Raw genomic sequence first — 17,690 nt, 5'->3', positions numbered from 1 at the left:
ACACACACACACACACACACACACACACACACACACACACACACACACACACACACACACACATACACACGTATTAGCCATGGTAAGACTCTCCATTCTGCATCCGTGCATCAACAAGCTGCAGATGTCTTGATTAAAATTACGCCCAAACCAGATGTTGTTAAACAAATCTTGATCATTTCTAACATTTTTCATTGGAAAAACAGGATTTATGTGTATATTACTTAGTTAAAAACCCCAAACCCCTTTTATCACTGCTTATTAAGTTCAGCTCTGCTTGGCTCCAGTTATACCAGGAAACACGAAACGGGAAAACAAGATCACAACCTTCTTTTTTTTGTTTTCCATCCACGCTTGCCTTTATTTTTTAATACAAAAAACTGAGCAACTGCTTCTTATCTGCCTTCTAATAAAGATGTAGCAGAGCTACTGATGGTAGTATACAGCACATTTGTGAGGTTTTATAAAAGTATAACCAGAAACAAAATGGGGAATAAGGCAAATTTAAGAACTTTTTTTTAAATCGAGATCACAAAGTCACAGAGGGAAACAAAAGAAGCTTAAAACAAAACTCTTTCATTTACATACTAAAATAACACAACTGTGCCTACTGGTCTGCATCACAGTGAATGTGCGTTTCACACTGTCTTTTACATTTTTAATATACTTGCATCACATTAACTTCGGAGCTACACAAGCACATCCCCAAAACTCACACACACACACACACACACACACACACACACACACACACACACACACCTGGAACAGAATAAAGCCACAGTTTTAGTTGTACTCGTTTTCTCCCTCTAGGTGGAGCCGACCTTTCATAAGCCTCACTCTCCAAACTCTCTCATGCAGAGATCTGACCCGTTTTCCCCGCCTAAAGAAAAGCCTGCAGCTTCCTCTGATGTTTATTATATTTGCATGCATATCATAAATATAATTACCCCGACACTAACGGACAAACACCACTGCCTGCTAACATGTCAGAGCAGCTGAGTGAGTTTGAACTGAGCCTGTTTACCTCTGTATGGGGGTCAAACTGTGGAAACAAAACAGGAATTAAACCCCCCCATTTTTAAAATGTTTACAATTCAACTGTTTTTGAGAAGGCGGTAGTAGAAGCAGTACTGAGTCAAAGTGAAAACAGTTTTATATGAAGTAGAAACATGACTGTAAAAAGAGAGTTGATTGATATGGAAGAAACTAAAAACAAATATAAGTATATGTTTATAACAAAATAAACTTAGCACAAGGAAATATGTGTTTGGTAGATTGTTTCCTTGTTGTAACCATGTTTCTTGGCAATAAATTTTGTACTGTCAATTTCCCTTTTAAATGGTGCCACATTTGTAAGGAACATGCATTGAGCAGTGGAAATTTAAAACAACAAATATGTCAACATGTAAGGTAAGTACCAAAACTACTTAAATCTTTGACAAAATGTGGAGCACAAGTAATATGAGTTACTCACCACTGCTGTCTCTCTGGTTTCTTGCCCTCGTACACGACTGTCAGACCCCAACTAAAAACAAAACAATGAACAACAAAGAAAATGATTCTTTCTACGATTAGTCATTAAGATTCTTGGTCTTAGTCTGTCCTCTAGTGGTCAGTGAAAATGCTTACAAGACCCAGGTAATATTTTAGACTTGGGCTAAAAAGTGAAATCATACAGTTTAAACATAACAATTAAACATATATACTATATAATAGCTAATAAATAACTTATAGCGTATCTGTGACACTGAAAAGTACAACAAGAATCTCTCATTTGCATGAGAAAAAGACTGAAACTGAAAAAAAAAACTAAATTAATTCTAAGGCTTCTTTAGAAAGGCTTTGTCTTTATTTACTGTTTATTCAATACGTGTTTCCTTACGGTGTGGGAGGTCGGAGTTTCTTCCTAATTCCCAAGTAAATCTTCAAATTTTTCACAGGCCAGTCTCGTTCTGGACGATTACTCTGACAAAATAAATAAATAAATAAATAAATAAATAAATAAATAAATACATACATACATACATACATACATACATACATACATACATACATACATTCATAAAATTATGAAATAAAGTGACGAGTGAAAACAATACAGACTTTCCCTGAGTGTACAACTCTTACTCTGACATCCCTGTACATTCTGAGCGAGGTGACGTTGAGAATGAAGTATCGTTCGTGGAAATTTCCAGACGGTAGACCTAACCCCAAGATGCTCCGTTCTTCTCTGAACTTCATTATCCCGTGTTTGGATACATCCACTTTATTGGCTGGGAGACAGAACAAAACATCGAGAAGTGAAGTGAAACGTGAAGGGCAGCGTGATGATTTAGCGAGCTAGATTTTGTTTTACGAGTTTTACCCAGAAAGACCTTCATGGCCTCTATATCAGGATGTTTCTTGATTAGTAGACGGGAATCAGCTCCAATGGAGTGAAGGATGGGTAAGACTCTCTCCTGGTAATGCAAAGGACGTTCTGAGGAACACACAATGACACAAAAAGGATGATGTAACTAAATGCAAACTCAAACTGCTCCTGATGAAAAATAACTTGAGCATTATGAAAACAGCAGCATGGGCAAAAGAAGAATAAGGTGTGAAAACCGGTATTCTGACAAGTAACGAGAAATCTGACAAATCCAATGCGCTTTACTGGCATCAAATAAGGTTTCCTGGTATTAAATAAAAGGGTGACACCCATACCATACTCACAAACTAAAAGCCACAATAAACCTGCTGAGTGAGAGCTGTCACAAGAGCATGGTGATTTGTCATGTCAAGTTGAACATGAATCACCTCACAGGTTTTGTCTATTTCCTTGTTTGCTTTCATCAGTTGAACTTCCATAAACTCACATGGAAAAATCACACGGTCTGAGATTTCAGACGGTATCTAAAAGCTGAGTGGATAACTTATTTTGAGTATTCATGTATTATTAATAAATTAAAGTCAGAATAAAAGTTAGAATAAAATAGAAATCCAAGGTTTCTAGAAACCAGAGTGAAATTACTTGTTTAGGTACCAAAAACAAAAAAAAATGGCAGGAAATTGAAGAGGACCGAGGACCGATCCTTGAGGATCGTCACATTGCAACTGAACAAGTAATGATGGCAGATATTACAAGCAACTTCCAACCCCATTTTTAATTTTTTTTCCATGAGTCTCACCCATTTCCTCTTTGTCACAGACCTCCCAGCAGCTCCAGTAATCTTTTTCTTTAACTAGAATATTACGTCGGTCCAAAACCTCACAGGTCAGCTCTGCTGCAGTCATGGAACCGGGGACCTGAGAGGAAAAGCAAAACAGGAACCAGAGTTTATCAGAGTACACCATGTGTTTAGGTTCTGTGACACTGAAGAGCTGCATACAAAAACAAACTGAACACTGAAACAGTAAAACAGAATGAGCTCAAATCCAATTTACTTTGACAAGTTGCTCTTCTGGCTCTATTTCTTGCAAGTACACCGTACAGATGAAGTGGCCGTCCCCTTCTTTTTTCTGAACCGGCTGGAATGCACACATTGAGTACACATATCAGACACAGTACAACAGCCAGTAACGGCATCAGCACGATGAACAAAAACCTACACAGAAAACCAAAGGCTGCATGCGTTTGATGCATTTGAAACAATCTACATGTGATTAAAAAGCTTCAGTTCAGCAGCTTCATAAAACAAGACGCATTAATTGTTTAGGAATTACAGTCATTACACGGAGCCCATTGACTACAGCAGGCTCAGACGTACAGTAATTGAGTCTCTTGCATATTACAGTGTTAACTTCAGTTACTTTCTCACAAAGACAGCTCTTTGAACAACATATTGATTCTCATGAAGAATTATAAAATAAAATCCTTGGAATAGTCTGCAGACTAATACACAATTAGACCAAAGACTTGTAAAAGAGAACGGCTACAGTGCAAAAAGAAATTGTAGTTCCTAACAATAAAAACAATTGGTTGTGATGCAAACGATCCAGATGAAAGCTGATAAAGTCTTTGAAGCATTCGATGTTTAAAAAATAAACAGGATTATAATGTGTTATTTTTATGTGTGTGGCTCACAGGAAATTTCGTGGTGTGTATGTTTCGCAGGTCAATGATGGCTTTGATCTCCTCTATCTGCTTGTTTAACTGCTGTTCATCCACCTACAAACCAGAACAGACACATTCATTCACACTCAAATAAACATTGAATAAATCAACTTTCAAATTATTCATCCTGATCAGAACCTAATCCGTTTGGAGTTTGTCTATCCTGAGACGTACATTTTGTTAGTGGCTACATAACTGCCATGCTTTGCCTCCTGTTTGACAGACTGACCTCAAAGATGAGTGTGTAGTGCTGTATGAGGTCCTCAATGGCGAGGCCGACCGTGTAATCCTTCCCATCAGTTTGGAACAGAGTGGGACCGAACACTATGGCCAGGTTGTGGAGGTTCATCTGATTTAGCTCAGAATAACGCTGCACACTAAAGCATGCACAGTAAGAAATAAGTCTGTGTACACACAGATAGACAGTGAGTGTTTCAGTCACTGTGCATCATTTTCTCACCAGTACAGGTGGTTGATAAGAGCTTGTAGTGTAGCCTTGTTGACGTGAGGAAGCCTGTCCAGCAGGAACTTGTACTGTGTGAGCTTTTCACTTTCATCCTGAACGCCTGGAGTACAAAAGAATTATTTTCTGAGACTTTCATTAAAATCAACCTAGTGGTTCAAGAGATTTTTTTGCTAACACATACACACACTCACAGGACATTGCATATTGCCCACTTCTCACTGCAGCTGGTTAAAACAAACGTTTCTTTCTGAACGTGGCATATTATACACGTTTTTACCCACTTTGTCACATGATTGGCACATTTTCTTTTGAATTCGGCTCAGCTAAAGTGAAACAGGAAGTGACATCAAAGGGGAACTCTCTGGTCTTTGTTTATTGAAACAATATTATTTGAATTTTGACTTTTCTTCATCTCTGATAGGGACTCAAAATAATCTAAAGAAAGATCAGATTCTTCTCTACAGTCTGTGTTCTTATTGTAACAACACTCTGTTCACATGCAGACATTACCCTTTGACATCACTTCCTGTTACTTCACATGCGAATATCTCAACAACTGTTCAGCTCAGCAACGTGAATTTCTTTTTGCAATATGTTCTCAATGTTATCTTTCCAGAAATGCTTTCGTATTGATTAACAAAACTGGATGTCACAGGCACTTTAAGAATAATAAAAATATTCCCTTATTTAGTAGAATACTTCAAAGCAATTTTACATTCTTAGAACAATTTCATCACAGACTCCACAAACACAATGTAAACAGGCTAGAGCTTCTTACCAGTGACACTGAGCCACGTCTTGGCGTCCTTCGACGTAAACAGTCCCTCTTCTAACTCCCTAAAGAAGCGTTTGAGCGCGCTGGACACATCGTCCACCTGATGCTCGCCTTCCTTCAGACGCAGACTGCGAGCATCCTGGCGGAATCGGTCGCACAAAGCTGCCACACGGGAATTCACACCATTCTTGCGATAAATTCCTTCGGACATCAAACCTTTAAAAAAAACAACAATAACAATTAATGACCAAGCATTTATTGAAAGAATGCTTATCACCCACTGCCTTTAATGCCAGTGTTTTTAACAGCTGAAAGGTACTAAAAAAGCATCTTCAAACTCTTTTCCCTTCTTTCACACACACAGGAAGTATAATCCAGCATACCTAAAAAAAAGTAGCCAATGATTTCAAAGTACTGCATTATAAATAATATTTCATACTGTTTAATCTAACTCAGGTTAAAATTAAATAAGATGACGTAGCATAAAAAAGTATCACATTATTGATCATTTACCACAATTTCAAATAGAGTACAATCATTAAAAAGGACCATAATAAATAATTAATTCAGTACTAACTATTGTGAATGCATATCATCATCTAATGATACTGAACAACATTAAAAAAATCTTAGTTTGGATTTTCAGTGATAATAAGTCACTGAAGTGAAAATTAGATATTTTTATTTCAGAAGCTAACTGCTAAAAGCAACATGTAGCATATCTGCCTTACACTGATGAGATAATACCCTAAACTGAGGTGTGAGCATTCAGAAAGCTGTGTGGTGGGGCTGCAGGAAAGCATGGAAATTAAAACAGGAGCGAAAACTAAATTAAACTGTTTTTTAAATCTTTATGGTTTATCCCAGAAGACATCTCAACAGATTCACTTATCTGTTTTATCAAATGTGTTGCATTGTTTGACAAGAAAACAAATTTCCCTAATGACATGCAGTGGAAGTAATTGCATTTTGTTCGCGGTGACTAGGGGCACAAAAAGTGTGGAGAATCATAAATAAACATGCAGTCCTTGATCACACGGTAAAGGCTGATTACATTAGTCGTAGCGTGTAGATAAATGCTGGACATGGACTTGTTTTGCCCCTGATGGTGGCTGAGAAGAGGAATAATAAATGAGGAATACCATTTAAAAGACAAAATAGAGGGAAATAAAATAAGAGAAGGGGTAAAGATTGAAATGGAGGTGGAACAGAGCTGCTTTGTTGTCCTGCAGCCTGTTGAGCTCTCCCACAGCCAGAGCTCCTCCTGTTACAGTCACATGAGTACACAGACATTCAGAGGCCACTCCAATCCATCAAGATTTCCACAAAATGTTGAGTCTTTAAGGGTCTCTCTCTTACCGCACTGTGTGATGTAGTCGATGCAGATTTGTACGATGACGGGAACGTCTGTCTCTGTGAGCTGCTGCTGGCTCAGACTGTCTCCTCCGCTCTTTCCTGCTGCCTGGATGGCCCCACACCAGCCTGTAAAGTCCAACTTCCTTTCCCCCTCGATGTACAGAGTTCTGAGTAGTTATAAATACAAACAAGTAGGACAATATAAAAACAATTAGAACAGAAAGCAGGTGAGAATCACTGAAAAGTGAATTTATTTAATATAAAATTGCTCAAATATGCAGGTATGGTGTCAAATAATTGATTCATTCATCTCACCTTCCCCTCTCCACAAGAACCAACACTTCACTGTCTTGTTGGATAGCTTAAAAAAATATATATATATAATAATTATTATTATTTGCATGAATGCACAAAGCAAATGATTTTCTTCAAACATCTCACTCACAGAGTTCGTTCACTCTGCGGAGGTGGATCTCCTCTCCCTTATTGCCCTCCAGATAGAAGTGAAGCGTAGAGCCTGCAAGAGCAAACCACCCTACTTTGGACTTTTGTAGGTTCAAGCCATCTTTACACTTCAGCCGTCCAATACGATCAAAACTCAATCGCAGCAAAGGCTCTGCAGAGGCTGGGATAAAGCTCTGTGAAAAATAAATAAATAATGTAGTAATTAATAATGTAATTTTGTGAAAACAGTACTTAATGAGCTCTCCAATTTCTCTAAAAAAGTATATAATGATTTGCTAGCCTGAGGATGGAGAGAATGGTGTTACCTTGGCAAGGCACTTGACCCACTCCCTGTGGCTGTCTGCATCATCAGTACCAAACAGATAAAGACGCTCATTTTCAGAGTATAGTTCAAAGGTATATTCAAACCTGGAAAAGAAAAGTAACATTTTCAAGTGTACGATATGAACATTGTAAAATAAACCAAAACAAGTAAAGGGACATTCTGGTCATTTTAAGTGAAGTTCTGTGAAACAGTTCTCAATAGCAGGTTATTGTACTAACAACTGATAACTCCTTAACAGAAAATCAGTGTGAAAAAAGACTTATGTATAGGTGTGCATACCCATGTTTCTCAGGTGTGTCGACTGCCAAACAGACCATCTCTGATGCCTTTATTGTCCCGTTAGGGTTGGCGTTCTTGTCACTTTCATAGTAGCTGAAGTTTCCGTCATTTAACATGCACCAACGACGACTGAACTCTGAACAGATGGACAAACGGGTGTTTATTCTACCTCACATCAAGAGCGGCGGTCATGTTAATCGTGACGTTAACTATGCGTCACATTAACAGACCTCAGTGTTTGTTGTGGTCTAATACAACTTTGAAGATTGTTTTCCTTCAGAACAGGTAAGTTTTAGTGTTACACGATTCTTACACGTACCCTCTTTGGACTTGCGTTCCGTGACAGCTCGAGTCATTGATGCAGTTTTAGACAGGAAACCATTGTAAGACACACAAGGTAACGGCTGGTAAGGTTCCAGATCCATAGCACTGTCTACTTGTAACTGAGGCAGCTCTACAGAAGAAAAAAACAACTAACAACTTTAGCAATTCAGTGTACCAAATTTGTTACACAAGATCAGGTTAAATAGAAACTACAAGATTAACAAAATATATGTTCACCTTAAACCTACAATAGAAACATATAGGCCTACTGTAATAGAGTATAAATAAGACCAGTTTATCTTGACCATGACTAATTTATGACAGCAATAAAAGCAGAAAACAATCCCAGAAGGGGCAAATCTTTTATAGGAACCGCACAATGCAGAAGGTAATTTGAACAACAAAAACAAAACCATAAGTGATTCTTTTGACCTTGAGTGCACAAACGTCATACCTGTGTTGAGGTTATGTCTGATTATTTCAGCCTGCAGGGGTTGTGAATGTGCACTGGCGATGTATTCAGGGGTAGAACCACTTTCCATTCCAGTCGAACAATTCACCTCTGCACCGCAGAAAATCAGGCTCAACGTCTCCAACAAATCACTGCTCTGCACATTTATGCAAAGAGCCTGAAGAGGAGAAGACACAGTGAAAAAACTAATTACTTTAGGGGGAAAAAAACTGCAACAACAACACCTGCCAGTGTTTAACGTCACAGCAAATCCAAGCATTTCTATAGCGGACCTGCATGAACAGTCAGGTCATGTAAAAAATGGACTTCTTTTCTTGGATAAAAATGAAGAAACATGTTTCTGTTCTGTTTCCTGTTTAAGCATGCAGGGATTACCCTGACCTGAACTAAGTGTTCAAAAACTTTTCCATGCCATGGCCCCCAAAACAGCATTAGCTTCTAGCTGGGGTCCCCCCTTTGCAAAACCACAAACAATTCTATAAAATATGTAAAGAAACATTAACTTTTAGAATGTCTTTTCTCACTTTTATTCACTAATCAATAAATCAATAATGGGCTTGCTATGTAGCTCGGGGAGAAAATTTGATTTTATGAAAATTATTTATTTTTGCTTTCTGGGGACCCCTAGCACCCCCCACTGACCTAAATGACTAAGACACTAAACTAACATCATACAAGTAGACAACTTTACGCCTTCTATTGTACCTGCTAATACTGATTTTTGCAGTTTTGAAGTACAAATTAATATTTGTCTTCTAATTATGAAGCAACAAGTGTAAAATAAAATGTTAAAAAATGCCATGTCTTATAGGGAAGCTTTAGGTGCATTGGTGCTAGCAGTTGACACTGTCTCAGGATGATGACATCATAACGAGTCGAGCACCAAGAGCAAAGGCTGCATTCTAAAACACCTAAATGTGAACTTCAACATTTAATGTTTAACTTTTACCTTTAGATTTAGGATTTAATATTTAAATAACATTTAAATTTAACATTTAGTAAAAATTATCTAAATGTAAGAACAGTGAGCTAAATAATAAAATGCTAGTGGAAAATTTTTAACACTAAAAAGGGAGCTAAAAAATGAAAATATTCATTTTACACTTGGCACCTCTTATCTAATGACAACAATGTGTACCGTACTATTACAACCAAAATAACTGGGTGGTTAAAATGGAAATAATTGCAACTAATACTTGTGGAGTTCAATTATGTTAAACTCTGACATCAACCATTAAAGAGCTGAAATGTGCTGTAAGACTTGTATGAGCTTGTGAAGTCTTTCAAAATATACTGGATGGTCATATAACACGAATCTACGAGGACCTTTAGTAATTATTCATTTTAAAAACAAAACTTAAAAACGTATACATAAGCAAATACTAGACGCTCTTTGTTTGGAACTAAAGAAAGCTACAATTTGTAAGAAAAATAAATTAAAAAGAAAATTAAAAAAAAACTGACTAAGGTTTTCAAGCACCAAACCATTTTAATAGCGAAACTGGAGAATTGGTTTTATATAATATAATGATGAATACAAACAGATTTCTGTGTGTGATAAAATAACACTACCAGCAGTAAGGCTTTGTGATTACAGCTGCACTGAAAAGACCGTAAACCCTAAAATAAAGAAAGGAGAAGGAGGAAATGCCGAATCAGAATAAAGTTAAAACTGTGGAAAAGACGTGCCTTTTTTAAAGAGGGGAACTTCATTCTGATTCATACAAACACACACAAACACACAGGTCTGTCTTGTGTTAAAACCAATAAGCTCTTTTTTGGTCCGACCGAGAAATTCCACAACACTCCGTCACACACAAACTGCACCACTCCTCAATTTAAGCTCAACTGAGCCCCGACACACACATCCAAACAAACAAACCAATTAACAAAGATTAAAATTGCGCAAGAAACCCCCACAACACACACAGAAGTCATTGAGACAAACGGCTTTCCTTTGTTTCTCACAGCTCTAAACAAAAAGCTGTGGTCTGTCCACTTGAACATTCCTGTACTGTAAATCACAGCAGATCTGCGAATCACTTCACTTTATAGAACCTTATGAATCTTACAGTGGTTAGTCCATCTTTAATCAGCAGAAGCTTTGTTTTTATTTATACGTGGAGCAAATCACAAACCCAGTGTGGTTACACATCTTCTGGTTGAATAACAAGCTGATTCAAAAAGAATCTGAAGCACAGATCAATGGAGCGGCTGGCATCGACAATGACTTGCTTTGTTTCCCCTCCTCTTTCATAAAATCTCTCCATTTTTTGTTTAAGTCACTTCAAATCAAAAGTTGCCTTCCTAAACTATAAAGTCCAAGCTGTCATACAAATCACATATTAGTTTTGGATACAACGACAGAGCTGATAAAGTCCCTAATTTGAGAAAACTTCCATTAAATCTGAACTAAAACCACAGTTACTACTAACACAAACACAGAAACCTCCATGTAAGATTTACTTCACTCTTGAGACGATAAAGGAAATATGAAAAATGCAGGAAGCCTCAGGAGCATTCAGAAAATGAGGTGTTTTCAAAAGAACGCCACAGGGTAATCCCTGATAAATTTAGCCGTTTCCACGTGAGAAAATAAAGATGCTTCTTTTGGTAACTTCCATGATTTTCCACTTTGACCCTCTAATCTAAAAAGCAGTACTGAATGAATGTATTATGGTCCATAAACACCAGTCTCTCTAATTTATTTCCATAGGCTATCGTGCATTCTACTACAGACCTAGCCGCTTTATTTTTTAGCCATAAGACCATTCTATTTCACACATTTATTCTATTCACACATTCTATTTTACATCACATACAGATCAATGCAATGTACTGTTATTTTATGGTAAATTTACACGCCAGCTAAACAAACCATCCGACCTGTGAAAGCACTCTAGGTCAGTGTGCTTCACTAAAAAAGACAAGCAAGCTTGTTCCCTCTGACCGAGTGACCTGGACCAATCAGAACAAAGTGCAATGAGGAAATGAGTTGTTTGAGAGCTTCAAGGCCTCACCCATCAACATCTGCTGCCTATGAAAAGAGAGCCATGGAATAACATGGAGAGAAGAGATGAGAGGGGAATACAAGAATCTTAGACAAGTTCCCCAGAGAGAGACACAGAGACGGAGGGAGATTTTATCTGGGTGTGTCTAAAAATCACAGCCCTCCATCTGCCCTTCACAGTAACATGGACTAAAGTTGAGGGGGGGGGGGGGGGGTGGAGGAAACGGAAGAAAAGAAAATATTGTGAAAACAAGATGAAAGCGTTTCAGTCGGACATGTTCATCAGAGCCTGATTAGACTTGGCTGGAAACTCAACCTATAGAAACACAGACACAAAGTCTACGCTTTGTAGATGTTTTAGTGCACGTTCTGCCAAAACTCCACCCAGACTCTCACATGTACATGTTCATATATTAAATCCAGATGAGAAAGAGCAGAAATACACATGTTTCATCATTACATCACCAGGAAGGGATTTTACGGAGAGAGGGAGGAGAAACCCCCAAAGAGAATAAAAGCAGAGGGGGAAAATGAGCAAGTGGAACTGGAAACACAAAGCAGAATGGGTTAATGCTGGGAAATGAACAAGAAGGCAGACAGCATCTCAAGCTGATGTGAATACAGAAAGAATTTACTGTCTCAAGTCCCACAGTGTGAATGAGGAAATGAGGGGGCTAAGATGGAGGAAGCAAGAAATGCAAAGTTATACAAAAGAAGTTTTTCTTTGAACTAAAAGTCCAAAAACAAAAGAAACCCATAAAAACCTTTTAAAACCTCTTCTGTTGGCTTGCCAAAAAAAATACCAACATCATTATAGACTGACATGAACCGTTAACCTACAGTATTAAACAACACATTCTCTGTACATTTCACCAACATCATATTTTTCTGCTTACTGGTATCTTCACCCTCCCACAAACTTGTTGATGGACAACAAGGCATGCTGACATTTCAGCATGGTTTTGGAAAGCATAAGATAATAGCTCATCACAGAGGGAGCCAGACTCATGAATGGCTGTCATTTGACTCGAGTCGACACACTGGTGACAAACCAGCGTGTGTCCTCTAGGAAAACAAAACCAAGTCAAGCCTGAAAACAAAATGCAGCATGTGGGACTTTGTTCATCCTGAATGAAAAATACGCTTTGTTATTTTTTAAAGAAACATAAACATTATGAGTAACCTAACCTAACCCACCATATAGAGACCAGTCTTTAGTCCCCAAAATGACTACATATATTAATATATACAATATTCTCCTAACAAAGCATTCTATCTATCCCAGCCTCATTTGCCAAACAGCATATATCATGCTGGTTGAAGTGTTAATAATCCATACAGATGTGCACTGCTGTCGATAAGTGTTCTGGAGAAGTTTCAGTGAAATTATACAAATGAAAACAACAAGGAAATTGTCCAATCAGCCCTAAGTCAGCACAAGAAGCCTCGTTTGCTAAGATCTCCTCATCTAACTTTGTGCATCATGTCCTGCCTCCCCCACAGACCCTCCTTCATATTCCCAGCTTTGAGGGCCCATCTCAAACGGAAAATAAATCTGCAGCTGTGGATTACATGAGTGACCAGAAACTGCAGGAGAAATCCCAGAACATCCTGTGTTCGTGTGTGCAAACACACATAAAACTCTCAATGCATTTTTTTAAATAATTTATTTGTATTAATTCCATAGCCAGAGGTTTTTCCACTCCATGAATCATTCCGAAGCTATTTGCAGCTTCCACTTGCTCTGATCTGATATAATTGACTCGACCAACCTGTCCAGCATTTATCTTTCCAACATTTCTGCTCTTTTTTTTTTTTGTCTTAATGTCATGAACCGGTCCAGGCAGATAATCTTCTTTGCAGAGTTTAGTTTTGCTAGAGCTCTCTTCTAGCCTAAAATAGCTCGCTCCTTCCTTGATCAAAGATCGCAAGGCTTTTCTTTTATCATTTTTCCGTGAGATAACTTTATCACTGAATTGCTGTAGGGGGAAAAAGTACTTTATTGAACTGAAAATCAATAGGTGCCACTGAACAAAGACAGAGTGACAAAAAGACTTTAGAGACGATGACAGATTTCAGCTTAGAAGTGCATCATTAACACATGGGAGAAAAAAAAACACAAATAAGGACTATTAATGTGCATGTCCACACATGCATGATAATATGCATCTTAACATACCCACTCCAGTACGAAACACACACACACACAAAGAATCATTTCAAACAGATTACATGACAGCAACGCTAATGCAAAACTATGCAACACAACAGTTTGAGCAGTTTTGCTGAGATGACTATCTGGCATCCAAAGTCCACAAACACGCCGTCATGCAAGCTCAAATCTACCCTCAATAAAACAAACACACTCTTTCACTAAGTTCAACTTCAACAAAACAAGAGATGTAGCTGCACAGAGAGATTTTCACTACCCTGTCCCACAGATACACACAGCTTCAAGTTTTCAGTTCCTGTCAAACTCAACCCAGTATCACTGTCAACACACAACCCCCTAAAGTTCAAAATGTAAAGGAAACAGCTACTTTATGAAGACTTGACACAGACAAAGTTTATAAGAGAGACTTACAGATGAAAAACAAAAGCCAAGAGTGAAGAGATCAGCTTTCTGTAGCACTCACAGCCAAACAATGAGGACAGGAGGAGGAGGAGTAGATGGGGAGGAGGTGGTGGAGAGGCGGAGTTACCACACATTCCAGATAAATCAGCGAGTAATGATGTCACACTCGGGAAAACGGGGAAAAATAAACAGAAGAGGAAGCCGTGGAGAGGATTTAAAAGCTGAGAATAGAACAACAAACCTTAAACGCTTTTTTTAAAAACTCAGGACACAATCTTATTCCTTAAGCGCTGCCTTTTTTGTCGGCGTCTTCTGTCGTAAGAGCAAAGTTGCCACAAATAAATTAGCTGCCTAAAATTTCTTTGGACACACCCAAGAAGAAATGCAACAAGCTCAGCTGGAGAATTGCAAACATTTTAATAAGGGCTACAAACAGAACAGGTAGAAACACCTATAGACACTACCTATAAAACAGAAAGAGTTCTGTGACATGAGGAGAAAAACCACTGGAAGAGGCAGAAAAAAAAGGAGCAGCACCAGCAGCTGTAAAAAAAAAAACACACTTAAACTTTCCTAAACCTCCCTTTGAACATTCCAAACAGTGACACACACACACACGTTTGTATCTCTATCCTTTTTAGGACCGTGTATTCATTACTGTAACCTAACCTTAACCCTAACCTTAACCCACCAGTGGTGTTCCACTGTAGTCTTTAGTCCCCAAAATGACTACTGGTCCTGACAAAGTAGGTGTTTATACCAGAAACGGTCCTAAAAAGGTAACAAACCCAGGTGCACACACACATGAAAAAAAAAAGAGAGAGAGAGAGAGAGAGAGAGAGAGAGAGAGAGAGAGAGAGAGACAGCAACTCACAGTCTGGTGTTAACTGTGACTCACCAACACACTCAGAGAAGCTGTGCACATTGTGGCTGGAAGTGGGTTAAGAGGCTATTAAGTGACCAAGCAGAGAAAGAAACACAAAGACTAAAAAAAAATCCACATTAACATGCAGCACAGCAAAATAATTAAATGAAACATTCTCATACTGAATCAAAATGGCAGAATTAAAGGGAATTATTTCTCAAACTGATAAGGACTCACAAATAATGTTTTTACTTTGAGAACACTTGAGCTAAAAACCAAAACAGTGCAAAATGTATGAGTGAGTTTATAACACACAACAATATCACACCGACTATGGATGTTGGTTCAATGGACTTGCATGAGTCTGTTCATTGGTTTGTTAATAAAATATCTCATGAACCACTGGATAAATTAAACAACACAAAGAATGTCAACAGTTCTGACAGGCTGAGTGGTTAGGGGAGTCGTCCTGTAACTGGTAGGTTGCCGGTTTGATTCCCTGTTCTGTCCGTCTCAGTCATTGAATGTGTATGAATGGGTGAATGATTGAAGTGTGAAGTGATCTGGAGTCCGTAGGGACTTGATAAAGCTCTTTATAGGTTCAGGCCATTTATCATAATTTCGAGATCTCACAACGTAAGTAAGTACTTACTTACAACGTCACATAAGATTGGGCATAAAGTTATTTATAGTTTGACTAAAATGGATACACAATTTCTAGATTAAAACTCTGACATGACAGGCACTAAGTTTGCTTGACCTTCAAGTTGTTTTACTCCCTGCCTCAGGTTCATGAACAACACGAAGGAATTCTAGTCATGTCCTGAATGAGGAAGTGAATGTGCAGGTGTGCTGTCTGTACACCTGAATGAGTTACTGGAAAACATGTGACCGTGACAAAAAATAGCCAAGTCAGAGTTTCTCAAAAACTACCCAGGTCAGACAGATACAGTAACAAAAAAACGTCACTTCACCTATTTACCTATCTAGTTTAGTTTAAAAAGTATCTTTTGTGAGAAATAGCATTTTTCTGAGTTACAGCAGAATCCCTTATAATACACGAGGCTGCCACTTTGTTTGAGCTATTTGGTGTGAAATTATCTCATTAAATCAGAAGTTCAAAGTAACAAAAAAATCTCTTCTCCTCATTATCTACTTTACATTTAAATCCTGCTGTACTTTTTATGATCTCAGATTAAGAATGTTTAAAGCTGTCTATCACTTATATATCACCTAACTCCAAAAAAATGGGCTCAAAATGCCATTTTTACTCATTTCTCTGAGCAATATTTCTAAATGTAATTATCTAAAAACTTGAATAAAACAATATTTTAATCCGGAGTTTATAAAGAGATTATGTGAAGGAGAAATTATGACACCTGTCCAGCTGAACGTTACGTTACTCAGCACTTGTACCTATGCTGCAGTGTTTTATGGACCAGTTGAACACGACAAGACAACACAACCCAGGCTAAACTGCTGACAATAAAACAGTTAGTTTGCTGAGTGTGGGCGTGGGTTTCTGCGAGTGCAATTCTGAATGAAGATAAAAATTAACGGCTCTATTGAGAGGTTACGTGCGTAGAAAAAAGATTTACAAAAACAAATTCTACAAGAAAAAAAACCAGACGAGTTCAGTCAAATCTCACTTTAAACTCAGCTACAAAAGAAACTCATTTATAAATGCTTTGTTAATAAGGTTGTATTTTGACCAAAAGTCTACTATGGATATTTTATTAAAAGCATAAAAATGTGTAAAACGTAAAGTAGGAAACAAATAAATCCTTTGCAAGCTAATATATCATGATGTGACAATTCAGCCAGCACTGACATTTGACCAAACTGGATTCCAATATTTCAGCTATCAAAAAAAAAAAAAAAAAACTTTCAACATATTCTTACATAATAAATGTGTGATGAAATATGGGAAGAAAAAAAATACAACAGCAAACATTCCAACTGCGTGAGTGAACTCACGTTGTTGAGCTCCCTCTGGTTACCGTACAGCGGGTGGTACTTCCTGTATTTGCCCTGGCGATATTTGTTGGAGATGAAGCACCGCCTGTTCTCGCTACTGCTGGAGGGCGATAAAGCTTCACTTGGCGGGACGTTTGCTGCCCAGAAACTGTTCACACGGTCGTTCCCGAGCTGCAGGAACACCTGCGGCAAGATCAAAACCAGAATAATATTTAATCAACATATTTATTGTCAATTGTAGAACTCATTGTTGATGTTACCTGTTTGAACTGTGAGTCATTTACTAAGCCAAAAACATGCTATAGTTTTTGAACACAACAGACATTTGGCTAATAAATTTTCTTTAACTATTCTTGGGAAGCAAGATGGAATATTCATTTTGAACCCAAGCAAGCTGAAAGGCTGCTTCAGAAAATGTCATTTAAGCTTAACAAAGATTACCTTTAAGATATAAATAAATAACTGGAGTCTAAATGAGTTTGTTACACACAAAATATCTAGATAACACATGCTCTGATATTTAGATTTTTGCTTCATCAAATCTTCTAAAGAACATGTCACTACATTTTCTGTTCACCTGAATGAGCTCCTCTGTCCACACCTTCTTGTCCATCTTCAGACTCCTTACTTTTGAGATGCTAGGACCCAGTCCTCTGTGCTCTCCTGAAACACACACACACACACACACACACACACACACAC

The 17,690-nt window shown here is 37.9% G+C and overlaps 1 protein-coding gene across 1 annotated transcript in view; it reads right to left on the bottom strand.

Annotated features, from left to right (window-relative positions):
• The window catches only part of arap1 (ArfGAP with RhoGAP domain, ankyrin repeat and PH domain 1), a gene marked incomplete in the record, with an annotated part of 30,775 nt that overhangs the window by 7,516 nt on the left and 5,569 nt on the right, over positions 1-17,690 (bottom strand). The window contains 19 exon segments of the mRNA XM_014008024.1: positions 1,478-1,528; positions 1,886-1,968; positions 2,131-2,276; positions 2,369-2,482; positions 3,174-3,291; positions 3,430-3,513; positions 4,070-4,153; positions 4,329-4,476; positions 4,560-4,665; positions 5,344-5,556; positions 6,700-6,863; positions 7,012-7,057; positions 7,142-7,334; positions 7,467-7,569; positions 7,766-7,901; positions 8,085-8,219; positions 8,544-8,718; positions 16,989-17,171; positions 17,566-17,651. Coding sequence (XP_013863478.1) covers positions 1,478-1,528; positions 1,886-1,968; positions 2,131-2,276; positions 2,369-2,482; positions 3,174-3,291; positions 3,430-3,513; positions 4,070-4,153; positions 4,329-4,476; positions 4,560-4,665; positions 5,344-5,556; positions 6,700-6,863; positions 7,012-7,057; positions 7,142-7,334; positions 7,467-7,569; positions 7,766-7,901; positions 8,085-8,219; positions 8,544-8,718; positions 16,989-17,171; positions 17,566-17,651 — 2,368 coding nt within the window.

Source organism: Austrofundulus limnaeus, unplaced genomic scaffold (genome assembly GCF_001266775.1).
Source record: "Austrofundulus limnaeus strain Quisiro unplaced genomic scaffold, Austrofundulus_limnaeus-1.0 Scaffold46, whole genome shotgun sequence".
Classification (NCBI taxonomy): Eukaryota; Metazoa; Chordata; class Actinopteri; order Cyprinodontiformes; family Rivulidae; genus Austrofundulus; species Austrofundulus limnaeus.
Note: the sequence above shows the minus strand (reverse complement) of the source record. Positions and strands in the feature narration are given on the sequence as shown.